The sequence below is a fragment of the Miniopterus schreibersii genome (assembly GCF_964146895.1).
Source record: "Miniopterus schreibersii genome assembly, chromosome: 1".
NCBI lineage: Eukaryota > Metazoa > Chordata > Mammalia > Chiroptera > Miniopteridae > Miniopterus > Miniopterus schreibersii.
This window is the reverse complement of record NC_138101.1, coordinates 168,673,609-168,690,580: the sequence shown is the minus strand read 5'-3', so window position 1 is coordinate 168,690,580 and position 16,972 is coordinate 168,673,609. Positions and strand designations below refer to the sequence as shown.

Sequence of the window (16,972 nt, the reverse complement as noted above, 5' to 3'; positions counted from 1 at the left end):
CATTCTACACACAACCCCACGGATCATCTCTGCTCCCCAAACACACTGTGTTCTTCCCTCCTGTGCATTTGTACTGCTATGACTTCTCATTCCCATCACTCTTTAGACCAGCATTTCTCAAACTGTGGCCTGTGGACCTCTGTGGGCCTCTGCAACCCTTTCAGGGGGTCCGTGCAGCCAAAACTATTTTTTATATAATAATACTAACACCTTCCCTTTTTCACTCTGTTGACATTTGCACTGGTGACTCGGAAGCCATGGTGGGTAAAACCTCTGGCGCCTTGATACATTTCAAAACAGTGACACCAAGCTGTAGTAATAGTCATTGTATTCTACCATGTACTTGCATTAAAAAAAAACACACCAGTTTTTCAACAAGAACGTTCTTGATGAAGCAATAGAGATAACTAGTTTTTATTTAAATGTTACTGTCTTGGCCCTGCATACACTTCTTTTTAGTATAGCGTATGGTGAAAGGGGAAGTATGCAGAAACTGCCTTTGCTGCAGGCTGAAGTGCCATCATTGGCTCAGGGAAAATCACTTGAGTGTTCCAAGCAGTGGTTGCTTTTCTCATGGGACACTTGAAAGGCATGGGTATTACGGAGATTTTCAAAAAATCTTGATCAGTGCTGCTTTGTGCTGTGTGACTCAGCTGCTTAGTGTTGTCACTCGTTACTGATGTTCTTGGTTTGAAGAATACAGATTTTTCATAAAGACACGCTGTGTTAACATGTACTAGATCTCTTATTTTTGAATTAATTTAAAATGTTCTCAGATTTCTAATACAGTAAATCTCAATAGATCTGACCAACAGACACAAAAGCTCTTTGGGGTCCTCAGAAATTTTTAAGCACATAAAGGGATCTTGAGACCAAGTAATCTGAGAACCTGATATTTGAGGCCCTCGCTCATGGTGCCCTGTCCTTATACCCTTGTGGGCTTCTGTGCCACAGCTGGTTTGATCTTCATCTCTGAGAACAATCACTTATTTCTGCATTTTCCAAGTCACTTCCTGTCCTTGTCTACATCTTTCCAGCATTCTGCATATCTGGCAAGTGTATTGCATACCCTTTAAATCCTGGTCCCTTGAAATCCATATGCATCTCCTGATTTTTAGAGATCCCGCAGATGTGTCTTCAGAGAGTGACAGTGCCATGACCTCCAGCACCGTGAGCAAGCTTGCTGAAGCCCGGAGGACGACCTACCACTCTGGGAGATGGGTCTGTGATGACCACAATGGGGACACCAGCATTAGCATCACAGGGCCTTGGATTAGCCTGCCCAACAACGGGGACTACTCTGCCTACTATAATTGGGTGGAAGAGAAGAAAACCACGCAGGGGCCTGGTGAGAAGCAAAATAGTCTTTGAAAACTTTTATAAACATGTATCTTTTAATTGAGGTAAAATTTACATAACAAAACGAAGTTTTAAAGCTAATAATTCATTGGCATTTATTACATTTACAGTGTTGTAAAACCAGCACCTCTGTCTAGTTCCAAAACATTTCATCACCCCAAAGGGACACTCCAGGGCATAAAGCAGTCACTCCCCATTCCTCCTCCTTGGAGCCGAGCCCCTGGCAATCACTAATTTGCTTTCTGTCTCTGTAGTTTTGTCTATTCTGGATATTTCATATAAATGGGATCACACAATACGTGGCCTTTTGTGTTTGGCTTTTTTCACTTAGCATGTTTTCAGGGTTTATCCACATTGTTGCATGTATCAGCATTTCATTCCTTTAATGGCTGAATAACATTCCATTGTATGGACATACCACATGTTCTTCCTCCACCTGTAGATGTAGTGAAAACGTATTTTAGACATTTCACCTTTTCGGGGTCAATACTGCTTTATATAAAAAGACCTCACTATTTAAAGAAGTATATTTAGCCTGAGTCCCATTCTTACAGTTAACTTTGTAAGGAGCTTGTTTTAGCAGTCCTAAGTGGAGAGTGAGCACCACATAGAGAAACCCTTTACAACTCCTGTAGCTTTTCTTTGGTGGAGGATTGTTCACTTAGTCATTCAGCAAATATTTAGTGAGTATGTGCTATCTGTCGTGTACAGTGCCGTGTGCCGGTGACACAAAGGTGATGTCACTGAGACAGGTGAGCCCTTTGCATTTCTGTGGGGAGGACAGTAAGCAAGTGGTGACCAAAAGCACCGTACATGGAGTGTGTGCCATGGGCGGGGCTACAGAGGAGGGGACTGCTCTTCCGTAGGATAGTCAGGGAGGCTTCTCTAGGCACTGTTTTGGTAAGACATTATCAGGTTCAAGCAGTTCAGACTTCAATTTCATTTATGCTGGGCCTATTGAGGCCCGTTTGGTTAGGTTTCACTTAGTAAAAACCATAAACAATGAAATGTGGACCTTTTATTAGTAAGGATTAAAATGTAGCCATCATTGTAATGATGAAATTAGAAATTATATAGATTAATTCATATTTTTGTTGAAATTAAGGTGGTTTTGTGTATGGCTGTTTTTTTATACTTTAGACATGGAACATAACAACCCTGCTTACACGATCAGTGCTGCGTTGTGCTATGCGACTCAGCTGGCCAACATTTTGTCTCATATACTCGACATAAATCTTCCCAAAAAGCTGTGCAACAGGCAAGTAATTGAAGGTGGTGATGTCGTCTTTGTCATGCGTCTCTTGTGTTATTCTCTTCTCATTATTCTAATGAAATCAAAATTAAGAATTTAAGTGTTATTGAGACAGAAAAGTCTGACCATAGATACTGAGATAAATTTCATAAGCTTCCTATGGTACAGATTTGTGTTATCTTACAATTGTGCATGATAAGACCACAGAGAAGTATCCCACTTGAAAAAAGAATTGGAGGAAAACCCAGGATATTCAGAGGGCGTGTTCATGGACAGTAACTGGTTATACTGAAGCACTTGAAATTTTTTTGATTGTTTTAAATTGATTTTAGAGAGAGTGAGGAAAGGAGAGAGCAGGAGAGAGAAACACCAATTTGTTGCTCCACTTATTTATGCATTCATTGGTTGCTTCTTGTATGTGCCCTGACTGGGGATCGAACTTGCATCCTTGTCATAGTGGGACGATGCTATAACCAACTGAGCTACCCAGCTAGGGCTGTTTGATTTTTTAAAATAAAAAACATGGTTTAAAATTCAAAAAAATGTAAGGGTTTACAGTCTACTCAGTTCCTACTAAGACTTTCCTACCAACCTTCAGTTATCCTTGCATTTCAAGCAAATATAAATATGTGTGGTTACCAGCACCCCTCTTTTAAACACAGAAGGTATCATGCTGTACTAAGGTGTTTTGCACCTTGCTTTTTAAGTTTTTATTTATTTAACAAATATTTATTGAGCACCTACTATGTTCCAGGCACTGTTCCAAGTACTGAGAGGATACAGTAGTGATGAAAACATCATCTCTACCCTTTTGGCACTTACTTTTAACAAAGAGACAAATAATAAACAGTACGTCAGATGGTTCCAAGTGCTGTGGAGAACGTTAAAGCAGGGTGAGGGGGGGATGTGAAGGCAGGGAAGGGCTTGCTGTGTTTGAGTGGGCAGGTGTGTGAACCTGAGGGAGGAAGGGAGCAAGCCAGGTGGACCTGGGGAAAGAGGCTGTGGGCAGAAAAGCTGTGCAGAGCCCTGGGAAGAGCGCTGCAGAAGAGCAGGAGAGAGTGAGGGCAGCAAGGGAAGGTAGGAGTGTAGGTCGTGTGAGGCCTCTCGGGCTGTTGTGAGCTTTCAGCTGTCATTCTGCATAAAGTCAGCAGCTACAGGGTTTCCCCTTGAAAATGTCCCAGGATCTTACCATCTTCTATTGATACTTAAGGGAATAATCTTATACAGTCGACATTTCGTAAGTTTGCAAGTACTTGTGCAGAATAAATTTTCAGAAGTGGAATTGCTTGTGGAAGGGTATATGTATTTGTAATTTTTATAGATGCAGTGAAATTGCTCCATGAGGGGACTAGTTCATTCTTAGAAAGTTTCTAAGTACATTTAAGAGGCAAAGGCACAGGGTAGGTTTTATACTGAGCTGCAATGTAAAGCATACTCTTCAAAGTGAACATTTTAACTTAGAATTTCCTCCAAAAAATACAACTTTACAAATTATGTTTGTTTTACAGTGAATTTTGTGGGGAAAATCTCAGCAGACAGAAATTTACTCGAGCAGTAAAGAAACTGAATGCAAATATTCTTTACCTGTGCTTTTCTCAGGTATGGAAAATACGCTGTGAACTAATTTTTTAATTTCTTAACATGGTTGAAAATAGTAATCAATTTTTTTCTTTTGCTAGCATGTAAATTTAGATCAATTACAACCACTGCATACCCTCAGGAATTTAATGTACCTGGTCAGCCCGAATTCTGAACACCTAGGCAGGTAAGAATGGTGTTTGTTGCTTTTCTCTAAGTGATACTGTTGTGACTGCTTCTAAGTGGAGTAGTTGTATGTGTTGGCCATGTATAGGAAGGGGCCTGTTCCTTGCCCCAAACTCTCCAAAAGGGACACACATAATGCGGTCCCATATAGAAGGAAACAATGGCTAATCATATTTGAACCATTATGGCTCCTAAATGAGCATTTCTTAGAAAAAATTAATATCAAGTATTTTTAACCTGAAACAGGATAGAAGAATCCAAGGTCTCTATCCTCTGACATCCTCTCTGTACCTTGTTTGTAAAGGGTTCAGCGTTAGGAAATTCATCATTAGTAACAAGAACTAATATTTGGTTGAGTATTTATTGACACTGGGCTAAGTACTTTACATGTCTTAAATCTAGGTAGGATTATTATTCTTACTTTACACTGAGTTTTAGCATCACCAAGTAACTTTTGCCCATGGTCACAGAGCCAGTAAAAGTGGTAGAGCCAGGTCCCAACACATATCTGGCTGACGATGCCCAAGTAGTAGATACTCATGCTTTTAACCAGTGCACATCACTTTATCACATTAGCATATTAAAGAAAAAACATAAGATTAACCTGATAGATGCCAGAAAAGCAATAAAATTCAGTTCCGTAAATAATTAAAGAAAACTACTATTGAGTTAAAAAGAGGTTAATAAAGGATGTCTACCATAAGCATGTAGCAAAAGCTATACTTGATGCCACATTACTTACAGAGATATTTAATGGAGACCACCCCCTACAGTCAGGAAGAAGTGAGGATGCCCTACTAGCACTGCCGTGTTAACATGGCTCTGAAGGCCCAGCCAAGGCAGAACATTTTAACAAAGGTGTATTTGTATTAGAAAGAAGGAAACGAAGCTGACAGTATTGTAGATGGTATGACTGAACCTGATACCCTAAGGAACTAAGAAGCTATTAGAAATGATAGTTCAGTGTGGTGACTAAATATAGGATCAACACAAATAAAAGATATTCAATGTGCAATTTTTGCATGTCTGCCTGGTCTGGTGTGAGGCGTGGCACGAATGAAAGAAGGCCAGGGCAGTGGAACCCTTATGATTTTCTAGGAAGGAAAGCTCTGTATTGTAAAAAGGCCACTTTTTCCAAAAAGGAAACCTGGTCAGAATTTCAGCAGATATTTCATGGAACTTTGACAAGCTGATTCTAATGTGTAACTAAAAGCACAGTCTGCAAGGAGATTGTGAGAAATAATAATAAGGGATGGTTTTGGCCCCTTTTAAAACACAGTATAAATAAAGGCAATTAAAACAGGGTGCTGTTAGCATGCAAATAGGCGGAGCAATGAGACGAAGAGAAGGAAGTGCAGAAACAGACCCTTGGGGGGTACAGCGTGTCGCGGGTGGCGTGTCGAGTCATAGTATAGCAGCTTGGTGCTGGTGGGCCACTTGGGTATTCGTATGGGGAAAAAGTTGGATTTATATCACGTTCCACATACAAAAATTAATGCCAGATGATATAAAAGACTAAATTTTTTAAAAAAAATCATAACTAGGAGAAAAGACAGTGTTTTATAATCATAGGATGGGGAGGGAATTCCCAACCAAGCCACAAAACCCATAAAAGAAAGGAGTTACACATTTTGCTGTATAAAAACTAAATGTCTCTGGTAGAAGATACCATAAACAGTGTTAAAAGACCAGCAACAGATATATTTTGCAATCTCTGTAAGAGGCGATGGATTAAAATCTAGACTAAAATCTTTCAGGTCAATAAAAGAAAGGTAAGCAGCCTCATAAAAAAACACAAAGTATTCAAGTAGGCAGTTCATACAAAAGAAATGCAAGCAGTCAGAATTCAAATGAAAAAAGTCTAGGCCCTGTCAAGAATAAAGAAATGCAACTCAAAACAGGTTTTTCATCAATCAGTTTAGCAAGAAGGAAAGGATTGATGATATCCAGTGTTGATGGTGGTTAGGAAAATAGGCAGTCTTATACTAGGGTGGACTTCCTTGTGGATCTGAAGTTTTCTATGGGCTTGCCCTTGAGTCAGGCCTCCGATCAGAGGCCTACAGAAGTGCACTCACAGCCAGACTGTCATCACATCTACTTTTCCTGGTCTGTGAGCCAGGAGGTCAGCACCTCAGAAGTCCCCTTGTCATACCTCCCTCAGTCAGGCTCAGAGGTGGTAATGGAACTTGGGTGGGACCTCCTGTTTCCACTGACACCAGCTGAGCTGAGGACTCCATTCTGAATCCAACATAAACTCCTTTTTATCTTTGAAGTAAATTCAAACTTACAGAAAAATTCCAAAACAAAAAGTACAAAGATGTATATATCCTTTACCCAGATTCACCTTTGTTAGTTTTGCCCCATTTGCTTTATCATTTGTGCGTTCTCCCTCCTCCTTCCCTCCTCCCCTCTCCATAAATATACACACAAAAATATTTTCTTTCTAACTCTATGAGGATAAGTTACATATGTCGTGGCTCTTGGCCCCTAAATAATTCAATATATATTTCCTAAAATGGGTATATTATTCACCACAGCCCAGTTATCAACATCAGTAAATTTAACACTGATATAATATTTTAAAATACTGCACACATGCACATTTTGTCAGTGGATCAGATAATGTCCTTTATTGCATTTCCCCGTCCAGGATCCGGTCTAGATTCCGGTGTTACATTTAATTGCTATGACTCTTTAAGTCTGGAACATTTCCACAGCCTACTTTTTCTTTTATGACATTAACATTTTTTCCCTTTTTTAAGGAGGACTTTCATTTTGAGACTGGCTGCTTCCTTGCGATGAGATTCAGGCTGTGCATTGTAGGCTGGGCACTGCCTCGGCAGCAGTGCCTCTGGGTTTCACATCTGGGGACCCACAGTTATCCATCTGTCCTCTTCATTGGTGATGCTAATTCAGTCATCCAGTCAGGATGCTTTCTAAACTCTCCGCTGTGTAATTCCTACGGTTCCTTCCTTGCAGAGTGTGGGGACACTTGGAGACCACACAGTTGTCTTGCTCATAAGAATGGCCCCCTGGATTTAATATCTATTGATGGGTCTTATCCAACTCTGTCTTTCACTGTGTTGGCGCCTACATTCACACATCATTATCGTCCAGAGTTCAGAGTTTACATTACTCTCAATGCTCTACATTTTGTAATATTTTTTGAAATAAGCTATTTTGCAAAAAGAGACTTTTAAAAAGCCAAGATCTTTTTGCTGCCTTAATCGATAAAAATAACTCCTTATATCATGAGAAAATGAGTACTCTGGCTTCAGGGTGTTGAATAAAATGCCAGTTATTCAAGTATACTGAATATTGGAATAATTATTTTATAATCTGTATTCCCTGAAGACATTAAGCAGAAAGACTTAATTCTTCTGCTAGTTAATTCTGTGTGGTGTGGCACAGGTGTGCTGGGCAGGTAACAGATTATGCTGGAAGTGATGGGGGAAAGGCTTTGAGTGGAGAAATGTCCCAGCCGCCTCTGTAAGGGGTCTCTTCTGCTCCTCGTGGTACTTAGAAATGTAGGTCAGTCATTGGAACTAAAATTGTTCCTACTGGCTGCTGTGGGAATCATCCACTAGTTTGTCATTTGAAGTACTTAATTCAGCAGCCATTCCAAGGGGAGGAAGACTGTGGGGAGAATTCCCTCCCAATTCTTGTTTCCTTCACTCCTTGCAAAATCAGAACTTCTCTGGGCAGGGTGGAGGCCTAGTAAGCCTGGCAATCCCTGATCTGGGGATTTTTGGAAAGTAAATTGTTCACTAGAGACCAACGGGATACCCTGTGGCACATCTTCTAATTATTATTTTTTAATCTTTATTGATTTCAGAGAGAGGAAGGGAGAGGGAGAGAGATAGAAATGTCAGTGATGAGAGAGTCATTGATTGGCTGCTTCCTTCACACCCCTGACCGGATTGAGCCCACAACCCGGGCATGTGCCCTGACCGGGAATCGAGCACATCTTCCTATCTAATTAATACTTGTAAAGCCCTAAAAACAGTGCCTAGGACAAAAACATTAGCTATTGCTGTTGCTGTGTTCCAGGTGGGAAGCAGGGTTGTTTTTTAAGAATAATATCTGCTTGACTTTGGAAAAAGCAAGTCAGAAGGTCCAGGTCTGGGGAGATACATTGGAGGCCAACACTAGGCTTTTATCATTACAAAGACTGTAAAGAATTTTGGGCCATAGACTAACAATTCTAGGATATTTCTCATTTCTCTGTTATTTTTGCTATCTGTCACCTTCCCCTAAGTAATTACTAGTGAAACTTAGGTGAACTGAAGCATTGGACCTTATCTTGGGGGCAACAGTGGAGAGAGGAGCTGCTGGAAGGACTTGGTTCCACCCTACAGCTGGCTGCAGGGAAGTCCCCCAGAGGGCGTGGCTGGGGTGACTGCCTGCCCCAAGGAGATTCGGCCTGGCTCCCGTGAGTCGGGAGCAATGGCACTGGGAAGGGGACAAGGGAGAAGTAGAGGCCTGGTGGGGTTTGTTCCACACAGCGGCATTGAGGGGCTGTCCCAGGGAGTGAGGTCTAAGAAAGGTTATTAGATTTGGAGGTGAGGATATTATTAGGGACCTTTGGGAAGTAAAAATAGTTTTTTCCTGAAAGATGGTGCAGAAATACACAGTATTCCAGATAATGTATTCTAAGTAATGTCTCACTCTGTGCTATAAATGTGTCCCTAGAAAATTGTGTGGTGATCTCGAAATGTGTATGGGAGCCTGCTGTTGACACCAATCCCAGGAAGCTTTGCTAACGTGCATATGGCCGTATCATTTAGCTCTTGTGGGTCTTGAGTTTAATAGTCGAGGGCTTGCCACAAGGCAGAGAACATCTTACAGTTTTCTAGTATACCACTTGGTACTTTTTCCACTAACTGATGTGCCCAAGTGTATATGTCAGGTGACCGTTTATGTCAGAATTGTGTCATTGGAATGCATTGACAGTGCGGTTTAAAACAGAAAAATCATACTTTGGACCAGAATGGATGGTCTCAGTGGATGGTTTTTTCCCATCCAGCGTCTTCACAGAGTAGGTGGAATTAAGGAGAAGTGCTGTGTCATGAAATTATTCATTACTTTGACGGCAGTTATTATTTAAAGAAAAATTAAATTATAAACCAACAGTGAGTGAATACAGTGCAAACTTAGGAACCGGGTGCGGTGACAGCTCTGGTCTCCTATGTGCCATCAGTTCTTCTGTCACCTGTTGTCACATGTTGTGAGAGTGGTGGTCTTAGAGACCCTTCACTGTCTGCACACAGGTCGGGACCCTTTGAAGTGCGAGCGGACCTCGAGGAGTCCATGGAGTTTGTGGATCCCGGAGTTGCTGGAGAGTCAGATGAGAGTGGAGACGAGCACATAAGTGACGAGGAGACTGACCTGGGAACAGACTGGGAGAACTTGCCAAGCCCCCGGTTTTGTGATATCCCTTCCCAGCCCGTGGAAGTCTCGCAGAGCCAGAGCACCCAGACATCCCCGCCCATCGCCAGCAGCAGCGCCGGCGGGATGATCTCCTCCGCTGCAGCCTCGGTGACCTCCTGGCTTAAAGCTTACACTGGACACCGTTAATGAGCATGGATCAAAACATGCCAGATTTGCATCAGGAAAGTACACTAGTAAACTTTATGTATGTAGGTAAGGTCATGCCTGCAACAAAGAGGTTTTAAACTGTTTTGTTTTTTTTTAAGCAGGGAGACAAACATATTTCTGTTTGTCAAATGGCCAATGTTGGTGACCGACATGCTTAGGATAATTAATAGAACAGAGGGGTCAAAGGTCCTTCTACCCTGACTAGTGTCGGTGGGAGAGGACCAGCGCACGAGGCCAGCTCTGTCAAGGCAGAAACTCATTGGGGCTCCCTCTGATTACAGGCCGGAGGAGCCGCAGACACAGGCTGACATGTCGGTCCTGGCAATGCTGAGACTATTCCTGAACACTTTACGTTTTAGAGATTGAATCACAGGGAAGTGACTCTTGATGATTAGGACTTGAAAGATTAAAAACTGTGTAACATTAGTTTTTATGCGATCATTTTTGTACAGAGAACCAGCAGGCAACTTGAAATACTTGATTTCTTTATAATTTGGTCATGTTTGGTTTTTAGGTCAAGGATTTCGGTTTGTTTGGAAGGGGTGGTGTTTTTTGGAGGGAGGGGGATGGGTAGTTTAAAAATTATTTCACTTGTGCTGCTCTGTCGTAGCTTGTCAGACATTCCTGTTTTTCTTTCTCCCCACACACCAAAGAAACTAAGCTTTTCTTTAGGACCCACATCGATGAACAGAAGAAATTCTAGCTGCAATAATGTCCTAGAGATTTTAAACCTATTTCTTATATTCTGAGTGGAATTAAGTTCATCCTTACCTAGATTATTGAATTCCTACCATTTACACTATGTGCATTTTGAAATGGAACTTATTTTCTATGAGTCAAAGATTAAAGTTGTTAAGATCGTTTGCTAGTGTAAGCCTGCTTAGGCACCGGTTAAAAGCCACTTAATTAAGTGGCCTTTGGTATTCTGGTGTCCAGTTTCTTTCTAAGGGATTTAGTAGATGGCAGGTTTTTCCAGGGAAAACATCCTGATTGCTTGTTTCCTAGAGTCTTTGTTGCTTTAAGGACACTACCTTCCCTCGGAAATGCAGAGCAAATCGTTATAGCTGATACTACGCTTCTCTCCTGGGGAAGCCCTGTGGGAAGAATTTTCCTCACCAAGAGACCATTGTCAGCTAAGTGTCTTGTTGTTCTTTTAGTGACAATCTTAGAAGAAAATCATAGAGGCATTATGTACAAATATGTAAGTAGTTTATTTTTAATAACTGCAAAAATATCCTATGTAACACCTACAAAAAGAAATCCTATGAAAAAATTCCTAACAGGCATTATTACCATATCTTATTAGTGTGGTTAGCATGATAGTACCTCAGATAAATCATTTGGGGGGTTGCCCTGCCCTAGCTTCTTTTCTCATTTTAATTATTAGAGATGATACTTTGCCTCTAAATCCGAGGTGCTATATATAGCTTTTGCTATTGGTATATTAGTGTTTGCTACAGTTTTGGGTAGAGTTGCAGAAGGGTGTTTATTCCTATCCAGGAGTCCCAAATTCCCTGACTATGAATTTTCCACTTTGGGAGGACACGGGCTGTGATTTAACTGCTCAGCTTTGTTGCTGGGCTTGCGCTGTACCATCCGAGCCTGTAATTCATGGAGTGGTAGACTTGAACAAACACTAAGTGATCTTCAAATCCCATGAGATGAGTTATCTAGGTATTTCCAGCCCTCAGAAAGAAGAGTTTAGTCTCAAGAGTTGAAAGGCTGGGATTTGGGGCTTGAGACAACAGCCGTGGTTTTTCTCAAGTAACCCTCTTATGAAACCATGCGTGTGAGATGAAGCTAAAGAACAGAATCCAGAGGTCACAAACTCATAACTAGAGTATTCAACAAACCCTGCAAGAATATGGGAAACTTAGGGATTGATAGGGTATATTTTGTTGTTATCAACTAGAGGCACTTTACTTGGGGTTAAATGATCAAACCCGTAGTGGTTATGAATACCAACATACTGGCTTACGCTGCTGAGGTATTTTGGTTTTCATTCTTTTGCACTGGATCCACCCTGTAAATATTCTTAAGTATACATTTCAACCACTGTTTTTTCTACTCTCTTTGCTGCTCATTAAAATCTTTCATGTAGGTGCCAGAACCATATGTAAACAGCTTTTTGAAAAAAATTGAAGCTGGTTTTTATTTTTAAACAAAAAGCCATAGAACTTGGTCTTTTTTTCCATATTAAAATGATTTGTTGAAACAAAGTAATACTAATAAAAACCCAGAGGCACCAATAGGCTGCTTAAATGGTCTGTTAAAGACTTTTTAGTAATGGAGTATGACTAAGAAAAGTTTTGCACATCTGTAAGTTAAGATGAAAAATATGTCAGCATCGGGTGTAGCAGACAGGATGCATTTAAGGATTTGAGTGGTGGTGATTTGGGAAGAGCATTTGGTGGCATGCTGTTAAAGGAACTATGCGTCTGAGAATCTCCTCGTGGTGTCACGTTGCAGGAATTTCCCATTGCTCTGCAATTTCCAAACCAGTTTGAGTCATACAAATGTTTTCTAAACTTTTACTGTATTGTTACAATAAACCTTTTAACAGTATTTTGCTAATATGTATGTCTTTTTCAAACTGATTATTCATTTCTACTAATACATTAAGGGTAGCAAGAATGAGATCTTTCATATAAATTACAGGATATTTTTTTTTTTTCGAATTTTTTTGCCAGGCAAGGAAAAATGCCTAATACTTTTTAAAAGTTATTGATCATGGTGGTATTAATGATAACGGTCTATCTTTAGTAAGCTGGGAAACCAGTTGCTTACCAGTTACATACTTTCTCTCTGTAGATTTTTCTTTGGTAGCCATCACATGATTCCTGTGCCCTACAGTGACATGGTGTCTTATAACAGCCCTCTGGGAAGGGAGGGAGGGACCTCTAGGTTGCCCATGTGGAACCTGCCCAGACTTTCTTTGAGACAGAAGAAAAAGAAACATGGTAGAGGTTAAAGAAACCTGTCAAGCTAGAGGAGAACCAAGTAGTTTTGGAGAATCCTCCCTTTTTTTCCCCCCCAATAAGTGGTCTCTCCCAGATGGATAATCCTGCAGATGCACAGGGATGCCAGGAGTGACTACAGTCAGGCCAGCTTGGAGAAGTGCCGAAGGACTGCCATGGTTGCCCTACTCCTTACCCACAGCAGGAGGGAAACAGGCAGGGAAATGGACCGGCCAGAATAGGCGTGTACCTCAGTTAGTGTCCTTCAGTCTCTTTAGGTAAGTTAAAAACACGTTCCCATCAAGTGTGCTTAGGGAAGTTCCCAGCCCCTAGTGTTACATTATGGTTGATGCAGGAGTCAGGTTGAAGCAAAGTATCCCCTTTTATTTATGTGTTCGTTTCCAAATTACAGAAGTTAGTCTTTTCAAAAAATACTTTCCCCTTTTATTATTTTTAAATTATTATTTTTTTAAAGTCCTCACCCAAGTATGTTTCTACTTATTTTAGAGAAGGAGGAATGGAGAGGGGGAGAGAGAAAGAGAAACATTAAAAGGGAGGGGGGAAGGACTGAACTTGCACAGGTAAAGGATTATAAGATGCAACCAGAAGAAAAAGGACTATGTGTGAAACATTTTTTTACATACACTTAATCACAAGGGGGGGAAAAGACAATGGAAACAAAGGGCAACCAGAAAACAAAAGATAAAATGGCTGTGGTAAGTCCTCATACATCAATAATCACCTTAAATGTAAATAGACTGAACTTACCAATCAAAAGGCAGTGAGTAGCCAGATGGATTAAAAAGACCCAATCACTTGTTGCCTTCAGGAGACCCATCTCAGCTACAAAGACAAACATAGGCACAGTAGTTTTTAGAAAGAAAAAGTTGGAGGTATCATGCTGCGTATCATCAGACTATACTACAAGGCTACAGTAATCAAAACAGCATGGTACTGGCATTAAAACAGACATATACATCAATGGAACAAAATAGCCCAGAAATAAACCCACACCTATGTGGTCAATTAATATCTAACAAAGGATGCCAGGCTGGCATGGCTCAGTGGTTGAGCATTGATCTATGATCCAGGAGATCAAGGTTCGATTCCCAGTCAGGGCACATGCCTGGGTTGCGGGCTTGATCCCTAGCCGGGGGTGTGCAGGAGGCAGCTGATCAATGACGCTCTCATCATGGATGCTTCTACCTCCCTCTCCCTTCCTCTCTCTGAAGTCAATAAAAATATATTTAAAAAATTTAACAAGGAGGCAAGAACATACAGTGGGGTAAAGACAGTCTATTCAATGAATGGTGCTGGGAAAACTGGACAGATACATGCAAAAAAATGAAACTAGCCTCCTTTACACAATATACAAGAATAAAAATGGATTAAAAACTTAAATGCAAGACTCAAAACTATAAAACTGGAAGAAAACATAGGCAGTAAAATCTCTGACATTTCTCTATTTTTTTCTAATGTACCTTCTCAGGCAAGGGAAACAAAATTTTAAAAATAGGACATCAAACTAAAAGGCTTTTGCCCAGCAAGGGAATCCATCAACAATTGAAAAGATAGCCCACCAAATGGGAAAAGGCATTTACCAGTGATACATCCTATAAAGGTTAATATCCAGCATTTCTAAAGAGCCCAACTCAACACCAAACCCCAAACAATCCAATTAAAAAACGGGCAGAGGACCTGGATAGACACTTCGCCAAAGAGGACATACAGATGGCCAATAGACATATGAAAAAATGTTCAACATCACAAATCAGAAAAATGCCAATTAAGACCACAGTGAGATGCCGCCTCACACCCGTGAGAATAGCTGTCAAATCAACAAGTGCTGGCGAGGATGTGGAGAAAAGGGGGCCCTCGTGCACTGTTGGTGGGAGTGCAGCTCGATGCAGCCAACTACAGAAAACTATAGAGGTTCCTCAAAAAATTAAAAATGCAACTGCCTTATGATCCAGCGATTCCACTTCTTGTTATATAACTGAAGAAACCCAAAACACTAATTCCAAAGAATATATGCACCCCTTTGTTCATTGCAGCATTATGAAGAATAGCCAAGATAAGGAAGGAGACCAAGTGCCCATCAGCAGGTGAGTGGATAAAAAGCGGCGGTCCATAAATACAATGGACTACTATGCAGCCATAAGAATATGAAATCTTACCACTGACAGCATGGGTAGACCTAGAGGGTATTATGCTAAGTGAAATGTCAGAGAAAGACAAATGCCATTTGATATCACATATATGGAATCTAAAGAAAATGAATGAACAAAACAGACTCAGATGCAGAGAACAAACAGGGTTGCCACATGGGAGGGGGTTAGGGGGCTGGGTAGGAAAGGCAAAGGGATTAAGAAGTACTAATTGGTAGTCACAAAATAGTCACAGGGATGTAAAGTACAGCCTAGGGGATACTGTCAATAATATTGTAATAACTGTGGTGCCAGGTGGGTACTGGAAATATTGGGGAGACAACTTTGTAAAGTATGATTGGCAAGGTTGTTGGTCTTCCAGGTGCTCAGCAGTAGCTGAGCCTTCAGTGTCCAGGCACAACTCACCAGAACAGACATGGCAGCCGTGGTGTCACCAGTGCAGCCCCCATAGTGCAGTTGCAGTCTTTCCCTGCTGTGTCGCTTCAAAACCTGCATTCTAACTCTCCCACAGATTTGGGAACACCTGGTATCTTTTAACAAATCCCTTTCTTACTTTAGCCAAGGTGGGTCTATTGCTTGCAACCGACTTCCTGGACACGTATAGGATCACTAACCAGTGGGTGTAATACTCCCTAAGTTGCTCTCTTGAAGGTGAAGAGGACAGACCAGAATTAAATGGGCACATCCCAGAGGACTCTGCTGCTGTCTTGGTCGGCAGCCCAGCCCTTGTGGGCACCAAAGCTTGCCAGAGCCACAGACGACCGTAAATGAGCACAAATGGATGAGTCACCAGGAGCAATCACAGGATGACGACAGCCTGGGTGCCAGGTGGTGGAGATTCTGCCAAGCCACACAGGATGCTGCTGTGACTGAACAGGACAGACCAGGCTTGGGGCTACACCAAGGTACAAAGAGCAGAATCCCTGGGTCCTCTCTCCTCTGTTTTTGCCCCACTGTGTGCCCTCACGGATGGTGTTTCACCCCTCTGGCAACAGTGACTCCAATTTACCTGGCTCTGGGCCATGCATGGGGTCTTACAGGCTCCCCACACCCAGTTCCCACCCCCTAGTCGCCCCTCCAAGTCTCCAGCAGAGGTAGGAAGTATGGACTAGGGAAGAGGCACAGGGTTCTCTTTCCAGGTGGAAATGTGGAGTGTACTCCCTTATTTCCTTATCCCTGTTCCCCCCAACCACTCAGCACTATCCACAATGCAGGATGAACCCGGGCTTGGGCTTCCACAACCCACCTCAGCAGCCAGCCTCCATCGTCTCCCCACCCACTGCACCCTTCCCTCTCCCCACAACCTACACTGCCTAGAATGCTTACCTTCTTTTAAATTCCATACACATCTAGTTTAGTGTCAACTAGGTGCGTCAGCACCCGTGGGCCACATTATGCCACTCCTGTTTCCCCAGGCCCACCCTGAGCAGGGCTGTGGACCCAGCCACAGGTTAGAATCACCTGAGGAGCTTTAACACAATCCATGGCCACCAGGGATCGTATTATGAAGGGTAATGAGAAAGTTTTAGAATTGAATTAGGGTGATGGCTGCACAATACAGGAAATTTAAAAATCATTCAATGGTATGTTTAACATGGGTGAACTTTATGTATGTAAATTATACCTCACTAAAGTTGATTTTTACAAATAAAAGGTAATAGTTTATGATACATTTTAACTCAAGATACCCAGAAATATTTCAACATGTAATCAGTGTGTACAAAGAGATGGCTAGGAGAAGAGAAGGGCTGCAGGAGGGTCCTGTTTGTATTCATCCCCTGGGCCAGGATATGGGGAAGGGCTTGTTCCTGCACTGACACCCTTATAATAAACCCTCCTTGAATTCGCCAGCAGTTTCCTATTGAGACCCTGTG

The 16,972-nt window shown here is 41.7% G+C and overlaps 1 protein-coding gene across 1 annotated transcript in view; it reads left to right on the top strand.

The window, feature by feature from the left end:
• Positions 1–12,538, top strand: part of ATG14 (autophagy related 14) — a 34,744-nt gene extending 22,206 nt beyond the window's left edge. The window contains exons 6-10 of the mRNA XM_081124263.1: positions 1,119–1,348; positions 2,500–2,617; positions 4,120–4,210; positions 4,291–4,376; positions 9,646–12,538. Coding sequence (XP_080980389.1) covers positions 1,119–1,348; positions 2,500–2,617; positions 4,120–4,210; positions 4,291–4,376; positions 9,646–9,952 — 832 coding nt within the window. The 3' untranslated portion in view covers positions 9,953–12,538. The remainder of the gene's footprint in view (positions 1–1,118; positions 1,349–2,499; positions 2,618–4,119; positions 4,211–4,290; positions 4,377–9,645) is intronic.
• The last annotated feature ends 4,434 nt before the right edge of the window (positions 12,539–16,972 follow it).